The following is a 17,797-nucleotide window of genomic DNA, read 5'->3' as shown; positions in this document are numbered from 1 at the left end:
CTACTATATATATATATAGTATATATATATATATATATATATATATATATATATAGTATGTATGTATGTATATATATATATCTGTGTATATGTGTAAATGTATATCTGTATGTGGATATGTTATATATTTATATATATATATATATATGTATATATAGGTGTATATAGGTGTATATGTACTTTCACATTAATTACCATCATTGTTCATGTTCCTTTACAGCCGACCGTGTGTTTGTATTCATGTTCATTATGGCGGTGCTCTCGTCTATTGGATCGTCGCTGGCGCTGTTGCTAGTGTGTGCTATTCCTGAGGTGGAAGGGGCTGGTGCCATACACTCTACTGTTGCTGGAATGATGGGTAAGTTATCTCAACGCAACACCAAAGAAATACAACACTCTACTCGTATGCACATGCAAAAAAATTCGTTATATGTTATGGGGTGTATTCGATTACGATTGGTTGTTTCTACGATATATATACATCCCTGGTCTGATCCCTACCAATGACAGAAGTGTTCTTAGTAATGGCTACTGCCGCAATGTTTTAGGGTTTTAGTCCCATCGTTGTTTGTGTCCAACTTATTCTTCTTTTTTTTTTCTCTATCACTGCACTACAATTTGTGTGAAAGTGGAGACTGATTTTCTACATCTCAGCAAGCCTAGAATAGGGTATAGGGTTTTATTTGGAGAGGTGTGTATGTTGTATATACGTGCGGTGTCCATGTATTGACCATTGTCGCTATAGCCGCTCTTTTTCCCATCCCTATCCCCTGTCGTAGTATCTTCTTTTTATAGCATCCATTTCCCAACGGGTGTTATTCCACTTTCGCTATCGTATATACCAAAGTCTCAATAGCTACCTACTCAATAGTTACCTACCTCAGAAAGTGTTCTATTTGTTAAGGTGATATATGTATTGAGGGTTTTAAAATAACCCTGAGTCGATCAACGAAAGCGCTTACAAAGCGCTTTTTGAATGACATCCGCCGATTTGCTGATAATTGCACATGTTATCATTTGCGCAGGAACATTTGCCGGTTTCTTCATCCCGCCGAATGTGATCCCCAGTTTCCTAATATGGCTATACTACCTCTCCTTCTATAAATACTCGTTCGAGGCCCTTAACGAGAACCAATACCAGAGCGACTCAGCAACAGTTGACGGAGCCACTGTCACTGTCATTGGTGATTATATCAAAGTCGATGAAACACTCAACAGGTGAGCATCCTACGTGCACAAGATATGGTTTAAAGCGATGTGTGAGCTTCTTCGGTGTGAAGTTGTCATTAACGCGTTGCTTCACGGGTGTATAGTTGACACACAACATGTGTACATACCTACGCAACGTAGAAAAGAACTCCTCTAACCACATCGATGCATATATATATATATATATATATGTACATATCTATATATCTATATATATATTTATATATATCTATATCTATATATATATATATATATATATATATATGTATGTATATATGTATGTATGGATATATATATATAAACTCCGGCATATATCTCAGAACGTGTGGTGGTGGCTTTGAAGTTTTAGAGTTTAGGAGTTTTCACTATGTCGCCACGCTAACGAATGAACCCAGTAAGGTGTCCCCTGGATAAATTTACGTCCTACATACGATCCGCCAGCTATGATGTTTGCTATTTCGTGTATTATAGATCCTGCCCACTTGTCAGTAATACGTTTAGCAGATTTACAGTCATTGCCTTGCTGAGCTCTCTCCGATGATCTCTTTATCTATGAAGGTGAATGTAGGGTAGGAATCATTCTCATGTGGGCGTATTAACTACGAAAGGGAGATTGGGCCCCGGCCACCATTGGATAGCTTACAATTACTAACACACTTATCTCTGTACATCAAGGTTCACCAACATAGTTGTGCTATGCTTTTACCCGTTGATCTTCCATGCCGTCGCGCTCTTTGCCTCATGGGGTTTCACGCACAAGGCGCAGTTTAAAGCCCTTTTCTCATTCGGCAGGAAGCCATCGGTAAGTGGCTTGTTTATATTTATTTCACCAATTTGACCCCATTTACTTTCCCAGGTTGACTATATTTGTATCGTTTTAATCTGTGCGTCTCAAGTGTGTGGATATATCCTGAGCATGTGTGGATGTCAATGTATTCGATTTTACTGCGCCTTGGAATGAAAAAAATCCGAACATGAGCCTTCCATATTTGTTGTACTCGACTGGGATGGAGCACACTGAGTGTCGCTTTCTGATTTAACGGTCCGATTTAACGGTGAACGGACACTCCAAGAGGTTTATTTATTTATTGAAATCTGGTGTTAAAACTAGTATCTGCCAATCGATCATGATAGGCTCAGTAGTTAAACTCGGAAATTGTATATTTGAAGCTACTTCCAAAGACACGATTACTTAAATACACACATGCAAAACAAATATAGTTTTAACATTCACATTTTCTCTCTTACAGATAGTGGCATGTTCTGATGCACTAATAAGATCGGAAGCTTATTTGTTCCTATCCAGCATTCTGTAGGACACCAATGTAATGTGTTGTTGTTGTTTTCCGCCTCGTGGCATATTCGCAATGTTCTACATTGTAGCAACTGTTTTCTGTCGTTTTTCTAACCATCCTAATACGAAGCCCATAAATGACTATAGATGTACTTCCGTCTGTAAGCCAGAATCACACGTGCGTGTGTTACCATGAATGTTCGTTGTGCAATAAACTGAACAAGAGTATTTTCACTCGCAGCTTGAAGCGCCGATATCGGATGACGAGGTCAAGGTGCCCCAAAACCTTCAAGTACCCGCACCTATTGTTGAGAATATGGACAGCTACGAATCTATAAATAGACAGGGGTTGGGCTTAGCCCATCAGGCGGAAGAAATCGCAGGGCGCCAAACAGCGCTAGCGCCTGGTCTCAGTGCTGAAAATCAGGACTTTGAGATGATCACAAAGTCACCTGAATATGAACCAAAATCTTCAGTCGACAGCGGCACATCCCCAACTGTGGGCCAAAATATGGGACCCAATTATAATTTAGGGCCGGACATGACCTTGGACGATGAACGGAGCATGTCGTCACCAGCACAGCCGCTGGGCTCCGAAGAGATTACGAAGGAATCATAGCAGCGATGGAGAATACTTCTCACTCCACCAAATAAATAGTTTCAATACACACAATAACTTGAACTTGAATTATGCCAGCTCGAGAGGAATAGGTTTCCAGTCCAGACCAATATAAGGTCGCTTAGATTTTCGGTAGAATTTCGGTCCGCTTTTATTCTCTGTGTATTGGCTGGGAGTGTAATTATGAACAATTGCGACTGGTCTCCTTACGGACAAGCTATGCACTTATTACGGGGTTTGAGTATTTTGCCACAGCTTTGCTCTGCGGACTCGCATTTTTATGCCGAAAGCGGTTGACAAGTTTTGTGTAGCACAGTCAACGTCTAGAGAAATGATGTTAGTACTACGTGCAGAAACTGTACCTTCGAACATGTATGATAGTATTCCATATGATATTCAGAACAGATCCAGTACATCATTTTTAACTTGTTTGCATTTTAGAGGAAACAACAGTTCACAGGTATATAGATGGATGGATGGATTCTGTTTACCCGTTAAAAACCTCGAATGATCTGCACCGAACAGGAGGATTCAATACTGGTGACGCATGCAGGATAGTTTGTGTGTTCGCATCGAAACGCAAGCGTGAATGTGAACGTGAACCTCCCAGAATCTACAGTGATCGTTATAAAAATGCCCACACGAAACACTTCGCGCATTTTTACTGCGCTTGTGTGTATTTGGAATGAACAAAATCCGAACATGAGCCTTCCATATTTGTTGTACTCAACTGGGATGGAGCACATTGAGTGTCGCTTTTTTATTTAACGGTGAACGGACACTCCAAGAGGTAGTATATGCCAATCGATCATGATAGACACGCTTCGTGCGATCAATTCTGCACTTCACTGGTCTGATTTGCTACATATCTCTAGCAACGTTGCTAGGTAGATTGCAAATTTGGTATCGTCCACGCCTGCATTAGGTATTGAGGAGCCCAACGCGTGGCTGTTGGTTGTGCCATCTGTTGCAGAAATTGATTACGCTCCGACGCCCTCTGGACAGTGACATACTTATGATTAAAATCAGCGTCCTTCGTTTGCGAAGTTGTAGCCGAATTACCCAAATAGTCTTCGTAGCTTCCTGTACATGCGCTAATCCTCAAGTTTCCATCCCGGTCAGGAATCCATTTAATACGTTGTTGGCCATATCCAACGTAGAAATGAGTGTTGAGCCTCAGAGACTAATTCGTGCTTGCGAATATGGATTTCTGCCTTAACTTCTTCATCCGGTGTTGGATCGGCGGAAAACACTTTCTCAACATTAGCACATATCAAAGGGAGTTGTCGATGAACTCCAAACAGTCATTTCAATAGTCGATCACAGGGCTTCGTGCCCACCTCAGGTACCGATATCGTAGTAGGTCCATTCATCGTGGGGAGAAAAAATTAGAATTATCTAACTAATTTGATTTTAGTTAACTTAGCCTGTAAAGAACGTTGTGCAGCAATACTGTAGTCCGCTCACTTAAAAATGCAGTCAAAAGAGTGTGCTTCTATCTGCTTCGGGCTCATAAGGTGCTCGTATATTATATGAATGGACGAGATAAGAACATGGAACGACTTCGCTTAGGGGAGATCATCCATCGACTAACAGTCAACAAGAATGAACTGTTCCGCAAGTGGCATGACAGGTAGTATATACTTTGAGATCCATTCAGAGCCATCGTCTTGGTAGTTTGCATGACTAAGTATTACTCTAACAACGACTATCATTGCATGTTATTAGCAGGATCCCGATACCCACCAGTACCTTAAACGAAAACTTCTACCGCTTCATCGTGGACGATAGAGTTTACCGTTATCTGCACCCAGCTCTTCGATATTTTGCAAGCGCCTGGCAACGCTATACGAAGCTAGTTCGGGATGGCTTTGCTTTAACAGGCCCTTCATGCTTCAAGATCTGGCGAGCTTCGTACACGTATGAAATGAGACCTGCAGAGATCATCAAGTGCTACATATCCGATATGCAAGAGATCATACCAGAGATCGAACCTGATGATACTGTTGTGGTATACCAAAAGTTCATGAGTGTTGCTATGATTATCATGGCAGGGTAAGAGCGCACTGCGACTCTTGACTTCCTGTTAAATAAGCTAGATCTTAATAAGCACACACGCACAGGCCTGAAGTACATGAGGGTCCACTAGATACCAGAGACTTTCCTTGTAAATACAATACCGACAGACTTCAGAATAAAGTGGATGAACCACAGACCTTATTTTATATCTCGCTTGAGTGATTATATTTTCTACTGAGTGTTGTAGTAATGGGTTGATCTGTTGTTGGTGTTTTTCACTTGGGCTTGCGGTCCTGTTATGTAGCATCCTCGCGAGCTGTTTGCTGCGGTGGCTTACACCTTTCCACACAGTTTGTACCTTTTGTTGCTCTGACCTATACACCAGCAATTGCCTAAGTTATTGCGTCTGGGAATTTGAATGCGCGTGCATCTAGGGTATCACTACCCGCACGTTGTCGCAACTGTGAAAAGTAGTTCTCCAAGATGTTTTGCGTGAATATACTTTTTTTTTGGAATATCTTGTGGTCGCGTCCATCCAACGCAGGGTCACTAAAATACATGCGCAAATATTGTATTACACCTTGTATGGTTGTACGCATATTGCCATAAGTGACTAAGATACAGAAATCGATCCTTTTTCTGATCCTTTAAGGAAGCTAACCCAGCGATGTCGATATCATCCGTTATCTTGTCAAACACTTCTCCCAGCGTGCATGCTCTCTCCTTTCCTCCCACTCGTCGAAGGATTTCAGACTATTCTCTAGTATCACTCATTCTCCTCAACGTCGCCTTGGCTATTGGGGTGTCCCAGGAGGACACTAAACATTGTATGCAAAACTTTCAGATAAAGAGCCGTGGCCGGGTATTCGTCACAGTTTCCATTCTATACCTACGGGGCGATCATGTCGAGGGCCAGGGGCACCTTAATATTCTCCCTGTAAGTTGTATTATATCATTGTGTTTTTGATATACGCAAGGCATCGAATCTCAAGCTTTATCCGTTTTTTTGGTGTGCACACAAAGCAACATGCAATAACTACCCAGTGTACATTTTAGCCCACACACCATGATTGTTCCCCCGTATCCCTCCAAAGACAGGCATTTTGTTATCGATTATATATTTCGACTAATACAAATGGACTTATCGATTGTCCGGGTATACGTGTGCAATTGTGAGTCTGAATCACTTTGCTTTATATCTCTCATCAAGTTGGTCTCGTCTGGCATTGTGATATAGTTGAGAGACTACAGGTCCTAGACCAGACTTTACAGCAAGAAATCCTTTTTGATTTATAAAGTCGTCAGATTTAGCTCCCTCCCGAGAGCTAATCAGTTGTTAAAATACTCCCGAGAGTTCGGTTAATACTTAACCGACTCCCGAGAGCTAATTAAGTTTCTCAACCGACTCCCTAGAGTGGATTAAATCTGTCAACCGCAACACCCTAAAAATAGCTGCTTCCCAATATGGGTCACAACCTATGCGGAAGGGCATAATGTGATTAGCGTGAGATGTAGTTGCAGAGAAGTCGAAATATAATAGCATCGAAGATTTAAAGTATACTGCCCAGATGAGGTTTTAAATCATATACTGCCCATATGGGATTTTACCCCGGCCAGCCCAAGCGGCTGAACACTGGCACAAACACCTTAGGTATAAAACTAAAGGTGAGGACAGAAATCAATACATCCATTTGCACTTTATCTAAACTCTACTACATTACACTCTAACAATAGTGACACTATTGGATCCCAGACGATTGCACTGTCTTTCTGTCTGTACTGACCATCCAAGTATAGCACTTAGTGCATTCCGCAGACTTTTGAACTCATGGCTTCTACATATACAGAAGCACACTTATTGAGTGCTACGTAGGGGGGTGTATGCAGTACGGAGCCCGCACCTGACTCGAATTAACATCTCTGCCATTCGATTCTATCAACACCTTGACGAACTTTTTAATTGGCCAAGGTACCCTTCGCAAATAGTTAGGTTGATTTGGAATCCCTGGGCCTGTAATGCATAAAATACTGAGCTAATTAAAGTGATTCGATATATACGCACATGCTGTCAATATCAGACGTGCCATCTCTTAAAACAAATTACATCGCAGAACGTGTATAATCTTGCTGACCAGGAATTTGAGAAGCGAAAATATCCTTCAGATTTGCAGCGTTCTCAAAATCCGGTACCAGGCCATAGCAGGAATCATCTTTGTATTTGACGAATACGCCCGCGATGAGGTGGACCTCAACAAACATCAAGGCACAGTTCCTAGCTTTGTCTACCAACCAATTTGGCGCATGTAATCAAGGTAAATGTATCCACGTGGATCACGGTCTGTAAGAGTGATTTGAGACTTCTTTTCATATTATTCTATTTATAGAATATGGGCCACCGGCTAGCCGAGAGCCGAGGTCCGAGACTGAGAGTGTAGTAACAGAGAATATGATATATTTATTTCTTGAAAATATATCCCAGTGCTAAAGTGTTCTGCATAAGGTTTCAGTTTTTACCCTGGCCAACCCAAGTGGTTGAACACTAGTACTAACACCATCAGCATATAACTGTCGGTGAGATCATAAATAAATTCATTCGAATGCACCATACTTTAGATACACTACCACTTTACTATTAGTCCCCCACATCGCACTCTAACAACTTATCAGGTCACTCTACTCTCGTGCTACCAACCTATACTACTCCCCAGTAACTCAACCAGCCTAGCCACCCAGCCCAGCCACCCAGCCACCCAGCCCAGCCGCCCAGCCACCCAGCCCAGCCCAGCCAACCAGCCCAGCCCAGCCCAGCCCAGCCAACCAGCCCAGCCCAGCCCAGCCCAGCCAAGCCAGCCCAGCTAGCCCTGAGCACCTGAACCCTTGACCTCTAAGCCCCTAAGATACGGACCATTGTACGATTGAGAGGAACTCACGACAAATTTTGTCAGGTGCCCACCGGATTATACAAGTTCTGAACTTACCCGCTATACGCATGGGACAACTTCATATTTTTGTCTATCTAGGGCTGGGCCAGTCATCACTGTACAGGAGCACAGTGTAAAAGCCGGACCTCCACATTAGAATCATGTAATATAAACGTACTCTTAATAGTACGTAAAACGTACTCTTAAAAGTACGTAAACTTAAGTTTTTCTTGAATGGTTTTAACGGTTTTTATTAATTAAATACCTTTCCATTTTACATATCAGATATTTGGACAAGGCCATTAAAAAGCCCCAGTAAAATACCAAATATATGATTTGGTCTAGTTCTATTAATAGAATTATATTAACCTTCCAAATCTATCTATATCTGAATACTTTGGTAGCGAGATGGCTCAACCGAACATAGGTCTCTAAGGACTATTAGCGTTGCTTAGTTTATCCTCCGTTCAGCCACCTAGATGTGCCAGTCTAATGAAGGCTAAGTCGGTAATTCGTGAAAAGTGGCAAGTTATTGGTTAATGCAATAACTATGGACATCAAGAGTATTTTTTTCCTTTCTTTTAAAGATAGGATTTTATGAGTCTCTCGGATTCGCCCCAACGAAACATACCATAGTTTCTATTAGAGCGACAACGAACCACTAAATAAAATCCCTTCGGCGAAAACAGTACTGAGAAGATTATGTATAGGCAATGTCTCAGCCTCACAATCCCTCAGAGTATTGCTGTTTTCATGAGGCATACCAAACTTTACTAAAAGACTCATTTTTTTTATTTACTTCGAATTTAATTATACTTAGACTTAACCTAAGCGTTTAATTACTCTAAGGCGTTAATATCATTCCTTAATAGAATAAGACTGAAGTCACAAGATTATGACAAAGAAACACAATACGACTGCAAAGAAACGCAAGGCCGAACGTAAAAAGATGGAGAGAGAAGCCGGAGGTACTACCACCATAACTCCAGGCTAATTATTCGCCTGTTCTAACGCCCGGCCATGAGTCGCCCGTCCTAATATCACTTAATAGAATAAGACTGAAGTCACAAGATTATGACAAAGAAACACAATACGTCTGCAAAGAAACGCAAGGCCGAACGTAAAAAGATGGAGAGAGAAGCCGGAGGTACTACCACCATAACTCCAGGCCAATTATTCGCCCGTTCTAACGCCCGGCCATGAGTCGCCCGTCCTTGAGGGTGTCGTAAGTAATCGAGGATAACTGTATCTCAACGTACTCCCCTCGTATAAGGGGAGACGTTGTTCATTTATTGAACTAAATCCTATGACTATCATTTTGATCATGTGTTTTCCGTAAACCAGTTTTAACCAGATTGGATAAACCCAGTTCAAAATGTAGTCTCCGATAAAAACCTAAATATCAAATAAACCCTAATCTTAAATAAACCCTATCAGGGACTTCCTGACTACAAGAGTATTATAGACCCAGAGACAGGTAAAAATACTCCGCCACCTTTACCCAACTGGGATGACAATCGTCGGAAACCAGTAAAAAACACTCCCGTAAACGTGTTAACGATGTTGAATTTAATCGCTTCGATTGCACCGCCTTACACCAACCTGCAGAGGATTTTCACTCTGACGTGGTGACCGAGCTTAATAAATCGGTCGACGATTACACCATTAAAATGGAAATCGCCCATGACGAGCACTGTGCTGATGACGTATCATATTTTGCTAATATGATCGCGATCAAGCAGAAGCGCAACGATCAGCTGCTCCAGGCCCAACGTGGACAAGATCACCGGGACAACCAGAAGTACATGGGACACATCAGTCGACTTAAGTCGAACTGGAATGCCAACAGCAAGCAGGCCGAGTTTATTAACAATCATGACCTCGACACGCTAACCCGGACGCTTATTGCGTTTACGGTCATGCTGGAGACGAATGATATCACTCCCCAGCAATAGATTTCTGCTTTAATGCAGTCATTTGACCCTACAGGAACAAGTTACTTGATCCTGCAGCGACACCAGCATGAGCTAGACACTTGTCGTGACTGGCCAGCTGTGTGTTAGTTGGTTACGTCCTTATTAAGCAAGGACATGCGCAGTCCAGAACTGGGTTCCATCTTAACTGAACTAGTTGAGAATACTGCTATTCAGAGTTACATTCTGAAACTTGATGTTAACCTAAAACGTCCAGATATAACAAAGGACAAGGCCCAGCGATGGTACGAGTTCCTGGTTATGCATGTTTTCTGTAAAAATATAGGGAATAACGACCGTGAAAGTCTGTACACCGAGTTGCGACGTAAGTACGCAACTGAGGCTCGAGACAAGGGACATGAAACAAGGTTTTATCTTTCCCGACTTACGTGGGAACAATTTTATGATACTAAATTCACTCTTTTAGTAACCTCGAAGGGAAAGGCGGTAAATAAGAAACCGCGCGAGCTCCCTGATCAAGGATACCTCTCACGTCAGACGTCAGATGATAAGCCTCATCAGACGCGTCCTAACCAGACACGTGCTCGCGACTCTACTCAATCAACGGGACCCAATAAATGGGCACGCGCGGAGCCGAAGGACAAGGAACCTCCATATAAGGAGATTAAGAAATGTGCCGACGCACAGTGTGGGTATGACATGTACCAATTGACCCCTAACGGTTATTGGAATTGAAGACATGCACCCACCTGTACACACTTTCTTACTAAGTGTGACAAAGTGTGAGAAGACCAATGGCTATCAGGCCAAGTCTTGCGACAAAAAGCTCAACATTAAGTTGGAGTGAAAGTACTACCAGGTATAATCGTTACAAAGAAAATACAACGACTCCTTAGATGAGCGTGTAATAATCCCTGTATATTGCAACGGAAATAAAGTCCTTGCATTGGTTGATCCTGGTTCAGAAATTTCATGTATATCCGACCGCTTTGCATTAATGAAAGACATTGAAAGGCGAACTCAAACCACTCACCTAATTTTAGCATATGATAAAACTTTTAAATGTGATACCATGGCCACAGATGTTAAAATCTCACTGGCCGATGATAGAAATATCACTACCCAAGATGTGATCGTTAAGATGTCACAGAAGTACGACTTTATAGTCGGAATGAGCGATTTGCTCACGTTAGGGATAACCGTAACAGGCTTACCCGACAACACAGATCCATTAAAGGACCAGTCAGACGACAATTGTCTAAAACCATACACACCACCGTCGGACACAGTCAAGGAATTGGTTCCTGGCTTTGCCGATAAGATAATGGATCTTATATTAGTAAATAAGAAGATAAAAACAACCGACTGGGCGAAATTCCACTTTAACGACGGATACGTCAGCCTTGACTTAACCAAAGTAGACTTAACTAAGCTCAAATGTCCTTCAAGAAACTATGTTTCTTGGAGACACGAGGCTGTAATTAAAGAACAAGTCGAGAAATGGTTATCCGATGGAGTAATCGAAATCAGTTACCGACAAACGCCAGTTAACTTAGCATTATTGACAGTTGACCAACACAACTCTGACGGAACATTTAAGAAAGTCAGAGTATGTCTAGATATGAGCCCAATAAATAAGTTATTGCCGACTCATAGTTTCCATCTCCCTCGTATAAACGAGTTACTGATACGAATGGAAGGTGCAACGGTGTTTACATCCCTAGACCTAACACAGGGGTATCATCAAATGCAAATTTATGAACCCCATCGTAAGTACTTTAGTTTTACCTGGAAAGGTAAACAATACAGGTTTAGAGGTGCACCTTTTCGGGTTGCACTCCTTACCAGCATTCTTCCAACAAGTAATGGAGGAAATGTTTGCAGACATGCCTAACGTGCAAGTCTATATAGATGACATAGTCATCTTTCTAAGACTAAGGGCGAACATGCCGCATTAGTCAGGCGAGTTCTTCAGAGACTCAACGAACAAAATTTCAAGATTAACGAGAAGAAATGTCACTTCGCCATGAGCGAAATACAGCTCTTAGGCTATCGTATATCTGGGGAAGGTATTAGAATCGACCCCGGTAAGGTGGAACACTTGTTAGATTGGCGAACAGCAACTACAGGAAGAGATATGAACAGTATGTGTGGGGTTTGTAAACTTCTTTTCAGATGGAGTACCACACTTTGCTGATTATCTTAAACCCTTTGGACACTTAAGATGTCATAAAGGCAAACTAGGAAACTTGTGAACTAAAGAGTGTGATGGCGCATTTAAAGCGCTCAAGCACGCAGTCCAACAAGCCCCTGTTGTACAAGGACCAGTCGATGGCGTGCCTTTTGAAATAGCAACGGACGCATCAGACTTAGCACTCGGAGGTGTACCATACCCGGTTATAGACAATAAACCTAGGTATATACATTTTTTTAGCCGAGCAATGAATACATCACAATTGAATTATCCAACTGTGAAGCAAGAGCTACTAGCCATAGTAGCAGCTCTAACACACTTCCGCGATTACCTATACGGAACGGCTTTTACGCTGATGTGTGATCAGAAGTCACTTCAATATATGAAGGAGATAAAGCCAGACTCTCAATTACTGAGCCGATGGCATGATACTATATCAAAGTTTCATTTTGATATCAAGCATCTACCAGGGATAGATAACCATTTGCCGGATATGTTATCACGCTTCGGACCGGACTTAATAAATACGTACGTGAGTACTAGCCACTGATTGGAAATGTAACCCCAGGTGGTTTGAACTGGCTCAAAAGATATTTGGGCCACATACAGTTGACATGTTTGCTGCACATCATAATGCACAACTTAAGAATTACAGGACTTTAAACCTTTAGGAGATGCCTTTCAACTAGACCTCTCCAAACATAATGCATGGGCCAATCCACCATGGCAGTTAATTGCCCAATTACTAAATTATGTTCATATACACAAAGCTACCCTCTCGTTGTGTTGCCCATTACGGAGTAAAGATCCATGGCTCAATAAATTAATAAGCATGATACAATGCAAGCCAATATAGGAATCAGGGTACCCGAGCCGTCCAAAAGACGCCCTGGAGACATACTATACTATGTAGTATAGGTCCCATTGGAACAACCAAATGGACCCCTTCTGAGACCTTCCTTAACAAGGTCAAAGAATCGAAGATTCCACTCTCCACTAGATTGAACGTTAAGCAGTTCAAAGGCAACACAGCACTTGAAGTCTGTGCACAAGAAATACAATCTACTAATGACACTACAGTTAGGAAGCGGCAGTCTCTAGCTAGGACTCTGTTTAATAACATAAAGTCCAAGCCCGAAGTCTTTCAAACCCTATTTTTAAAGGGATTAATGAAAGACAATCCCGAAGTATATACACATATAATGTGACTATTAAATAGGTCAGGTGTATCCAACGCACACGAGCGCACTCGTGACACTCATGCGAAAGAAGGACAGGAGTCCAGAAACACTACAGACTTAGAGACCATGCAAGTGGATTCTCAACACCCTACCTTTATTCTGGAGGAGCAGAATGATAAAAACACTCTTGCTTGGCTGACGCAAAACTATAAGCTGAAGCACCAGAACGTAGTAGGCTCACTTAAAGATGCTAAGCGAAATGGGATCGCGCACCCTAAGCTGGCAACTTTAGTTGACAGAGTATATCAGTCATGTACAGACTGTGATCTCAAACAGATTAAGAGCTATGGGTTCGCACCGCTTAAGAGTGTGACTGAAGATGTTCCATGGCGCAGGGTCATCATTGATCTGGTTGACCTGCCTACGTCCGAGCACACAGGCGACCGTTACGTATGCCACTTTTTTGATGTGGCGTCACGGTATAACTTGTTCTATCCTTTAAAGGACAAGAGTACGCAGACCGTGGCAGAATTATGATGCCAAGTCTTTGCTGACCACGGGTGGCCAGGTATCATGTGTACTGATAACGGTAGCGAGTTCTGCGATGACGTAATGGAATCGTGAGTGCTCGTATCAGGCATGTGCCATAAAAGGGTTGTACCAAATAAACCGCAAACACAAGACGCTAATGAAACGCGCCGTAGAAGACTTAAGTTCTTCTTACATACTGCATTAACGGATGATGCAGATGATTGGCCGTACCACCTTAAGCGGGTACAAACACAGATGAACGAGTGTGCTGATCCGGTTACAGGACTCACTACTTTCGTGGCAGATATAGTGAGTTACAAATACCCTTTAACAAGGACGAACCTGATCACCATGAGTTACCATGGTTAGAGAAGGTATAACGCATACACAACGTTGTATATCCTTGCTTGTGAGAAACACGTAATGTGGCCTTATTAAAAAGGCAAAATAGATGGAATGTTACCAAAAAGATAGCAGAGTGTCAGGTTGGAGACAGAGTTTACATCCGTCAACGTAATTCTTCTGTATTAACATCGAAATGGATAGGACCATATGTAATCTCTGTAGCCGACACTAAAAGTGGAACCTATGAGGTTAATAACCCCGACGATTCTAGTGCTTTAAATATAGGCACTAGTCGAATTCCGACTACTGATATTATTTTCGCAAGAAGACATGATTCTACTGCACCTCTTGACCGCTCCGAATTCAAAGATATTATATGGAGAACGGATAAAGGAGAATATACATATTATCGTACACGCTTTATAGACGGTACAATCGCTGAGTTGACTTCAGACGCTTTTGACAATCAGGACTATTTAAAGGCCTTTAACAGAAAATGACGTAAACGCCTACATAAGTCACAGGCTGAAAAAGATAGCATGTTCCCATCGTCTGAAGGCACGGAAATTAAAACTTACCCACCAACAGCATTTATCCCGAGCTTTACTGCTCATCCTTCGTATGTTCCAAAAACATTGAAGCGTAAGAAACGTCCAATCGACTACCAAGGACCTACTGGACCTAAACCCAAAACTCACAGGGTAACCGAGAACACTTAACTTCTCCGCCTGAAAAACATTAACTATACGTTATGCTACTTAATGTTTTCGACCCGTTTTCCTTTCTCGCTTTTTTGACCCATAATCAGCTTGAGTGAGCAACTTGCTTCTCTTGGGTCTCAAAGCTGGGTGGGGGCTGTGTAAAAGCCGGGCCTCCAAATTAGAATCATGTAATATAAACGTACTCTTAATTGTACGCAAACGTACTCTTAAAAGTACGTAAACTCTTAAATGGTTTTTAACGGTTTCTATTAATTAAAAACCTTTCCATTTTACATATCAGATATCTGGACAAGGCCATTAAAAAGCCCCAATAAAATACTAAGTATAAGATTTGGTCTAGTTCTATTAATAGAACTATATTAACCTTCCAAATCTATTTAAATCTGAATACTTCGGTAGTGAGATGGCTCAACCGAACATAGGTTTCTAAGGACTATTAGCGTTGCTTAGTTTATCCTCCGTCCAGCCAACCAGATGTACCAGTCTGATGAAGGCTAAGTCGGTAATTCTTGATAAGTGGCAAGTTATTGGTTAATGCAATCACTATGGACATCAAGAGTTTTTTTTTCTGTTTTTTTTCTAAAGATAGGATTTTATGAGTCTCTCGGATTCGCCCCAACGAAACACACCAAAGTCTCTATTAGAGCGACAATGAAACACTAAATAAAATCCCTTCGGTGAAAAAAGTACGGAGAGGATTATATATAGGCAATGTCTCAGTCTCACAATCCCACAGAGTATTGCTGTTTTCATGAGGCATACCAAACTTTATTAAAAGACTCATTTCGTTTATTTACTTCGAATTTAATTACTTAGACTTAACCTAAGCGTTTAATTACTCTAAGGCGTTAATATCACCTTGATAGACCGAATCTTACAAGAGTTTATAATTTATATGGTTGTTGAATGTTGTGTGTCTGATTACAGGAAATGGTTTAACGGGTTCAAACTAATGCCACTTACGGTAAATAATGGAGAAGCTCCCGTAAGATCTTGTGGCCGTGGGCTGTGTATTCATTGTGAACGATGGTATGCAAGTCGCTCTTTTTACTTGATTTATAAAGTCCAGTGTGGTATAGAGTTGATATGTTCCTGGGACGCTCGGCAACTGTTCCATCTGAGGTACTACAATGGAAGGAGTGCCATCAGTGGAGTTGAACCCACAGAATGCATTAGTCATCATTGTTACATTTTATTTGGTTTCATGGTTTGTGTAGTTATTGTTGCGTGTATAATATTCTGGGGTTCGCCGTAGACCTCTTGATCTCAGTGATCTGGTTGAGCATGGCATCGAATTGATTAACGCTGAAGTCATCACCACCTCCTTCCAACTCGTTAGGCCGTTGAGTATTGCCTGGGTTGCTTGGTACTGTTCCGTGGAAGACCGGTACAGGCTACTTGATGCCTCTTCTCTTGCCACCGGTTTCGGCTCCTTGAATGCGCCTTCCGGGAACATAGGTTCTGGCTCGTTAAATTTCTTTGCTCGTTGGTAAAATGATCGGTTGAGAACTCTTAGGGTAGTTTTTAGTTGCTGTTTGCTGTTGAGTTTGCGTATAGCATAATACTCTCTATCTTCTTGTGATGTGATGTATGCTTAGCCTTTGCTGCCGACATTTTGCCCGCGTTTAGCATTACTGGATGTCTTTTTTCTTTCAGTTTTTTGTTTTGTTGAGTTTTTGTATATTATAACACAATATCTTCTTGTAATGTGATACATGCTTAACCTGTGCTGCCGACACCTTGCCCTCGTATATCAATACTGAGATATCTCTTGTGCGACCACTCGTTGCTGTGAACTTTGTGACACTGCTAGACTGCTCTTGTAAAGGTATTGAGATGCGTACTTGCAATGATTTAGTGAGATACTACAGGTCTCAGGCCAGATTTTACAGCAAGAAACCTTCTTTGACCAAGTTGCTTAAATTGCGCTCAAGAGTTGGGTAAATACTTAACCGACTTCCGATAGTAGATTAAGTTTCTCAAACGATTCCCGAGAGTGGATTAAGTCTGTCAACCGCAACATTCTAAAAATAGCTGCGGTTCTATGTGAGTCACAACCTATGCGGAAAGGCATCATGTGATCAGCGTGATATCTAGTTGCAGGGAAGTTGAAATAGAATAGCATCGAAGTGTTATAGTGTTCTGCACAAGGTTTCTCATACTGACCATATGAGTTTTTACCCTGGCCAGTCCGAGGGGCTGAACACTAGCACAAACACCTTAGGTATGAAACCAAAGGTGAGGTCATAAATGTCTACTACATTGCACTCTAACATTTCGATATCTCTTGTGCTGTATTGATGATACTAGTAGAAACTATGCACGTAAGAACTGTATCATATCGTTTCGCCATTCCTCCCTAGGGATGACTTCTCGGTACGACTTGATGGTGTGAAATTCGCAGTATTTGCTGATGGTGATGTATGGTGAAGCATCCGGGATTTGCTGATGACCATATCCGCCATCGAAGGCAAAACTATATTGGCAACTCTCATAGCCATGGTTGATATCACTGTGACGAATAAAACGAAGTTTCTGGCCAGCGTCCCACTTCTGGTCTCTCATATTTCTTCGCCACGGTATATACATAGAGTCATGAATTTCTCGTGAATGGACGGCCTGCATGGTCGTGGCTTTGACTGGTACATGCCGGACAACTACTCTGTTCTTGAAGTCTGTACGAGATGCCTGAAGCAACTTTGTGTACAGCTCCTGTATGCCGGGTGTCACAACTCGGCATACCTTTATCCAGTAGTAAGTGTCGTAAGATGGCCATATCTGACTTGAGAGCCGATCAAGAAAGAGTAATTCCTAAAACAATGAGACAG

General features: G+C 41.8%; 3 protein-coding genes across 3 annotated transcripts in view; 2 read left to right on the top strand and 1 right to left on the bottom strand.

Annotated features, from left to right (window-relative positions):
- Positions 1–3,172, top strand: part of SARC_04311 (hypothetical protein) — a gene marked incomplete at its 5' end in the record, with an annotated part of 5,448 nt that extends 2,276 nt beyond the window's left edge. The window contains 4 exons of the mRNA XM_014301873.1: positions 221–358; positions 1,026–1,218; positions 1,885–2,011; positions 2,745–3,172. Of these exons, the coding sequence (XP_014157348.1) occupies positions 221–358; positions 1,026–1,218; positions 1,885–2,011; positions 2,745–3,122 (836 nt within the window). The remainder of the gene's footprint in view (positions 1–220; positions 359–1,025; positions 1,219–1,884; positions 2,012–2,744) is intronic.
- Positions 3,173–4,654: 1,482 nt separating this feature from the next.
- Positions 4,655–8,000, top strand: SARC_04310 (hypothetical protein; the record flags this gene model as incomplete). The annotated part of the gene is made up of 4 exons (XM_014301872.1): positions 4,655–4,755; positions 4,854–5,177; positions 5,886–6,078; positions 7,809–8,000. The coding sequence occupies 4 exons, from the start codon at positions 4,655–4,657 to the stop codon at positions 7,998–8,000; spliced, it is 810 nt and encodes a 269-aa protein (XP_014157347.1).
- Positions 8,001–16,161: 8,161 nt separating this feature from the next.
- SARC_04309 (hypothetical protein) lies at positions 16,162–16,425 on the bottom strand (the record flags this gene model as incomplete). The annotated part of the gene is made up of 1 exon (XM_014301871.1): positions 16,162–16,425. One exon carries the CDS (start codon positions 16,423–16,425, stop codon positions 16,162–16,164), a length of 264 nt encoding a protein of 87 aa, XP_014157346.1.
- Between the last annotated feature and the right edge of the window lie 1,372 nt (positions 16,426–17,797).

The sequence above is a fragment of the Sphaeroforma arctica genome, assembly GCF_001186125.1.
Source record: "Sphaeroforma arctica JP610 unplaced genomic scaffold supercont1.237, whole genome shotgun sequence".
In the NCBI taxonomy this organism is placed as follows: Eukaryota; class Ichthyosporea; order Ichthyophonida; genus Sphaeroforma; species Sphaeroforma arctica.
Note: the sequence above shows the minus strand (reverse complement) of the source record. Positions and strands in the feature narration are given on the sequence as shown.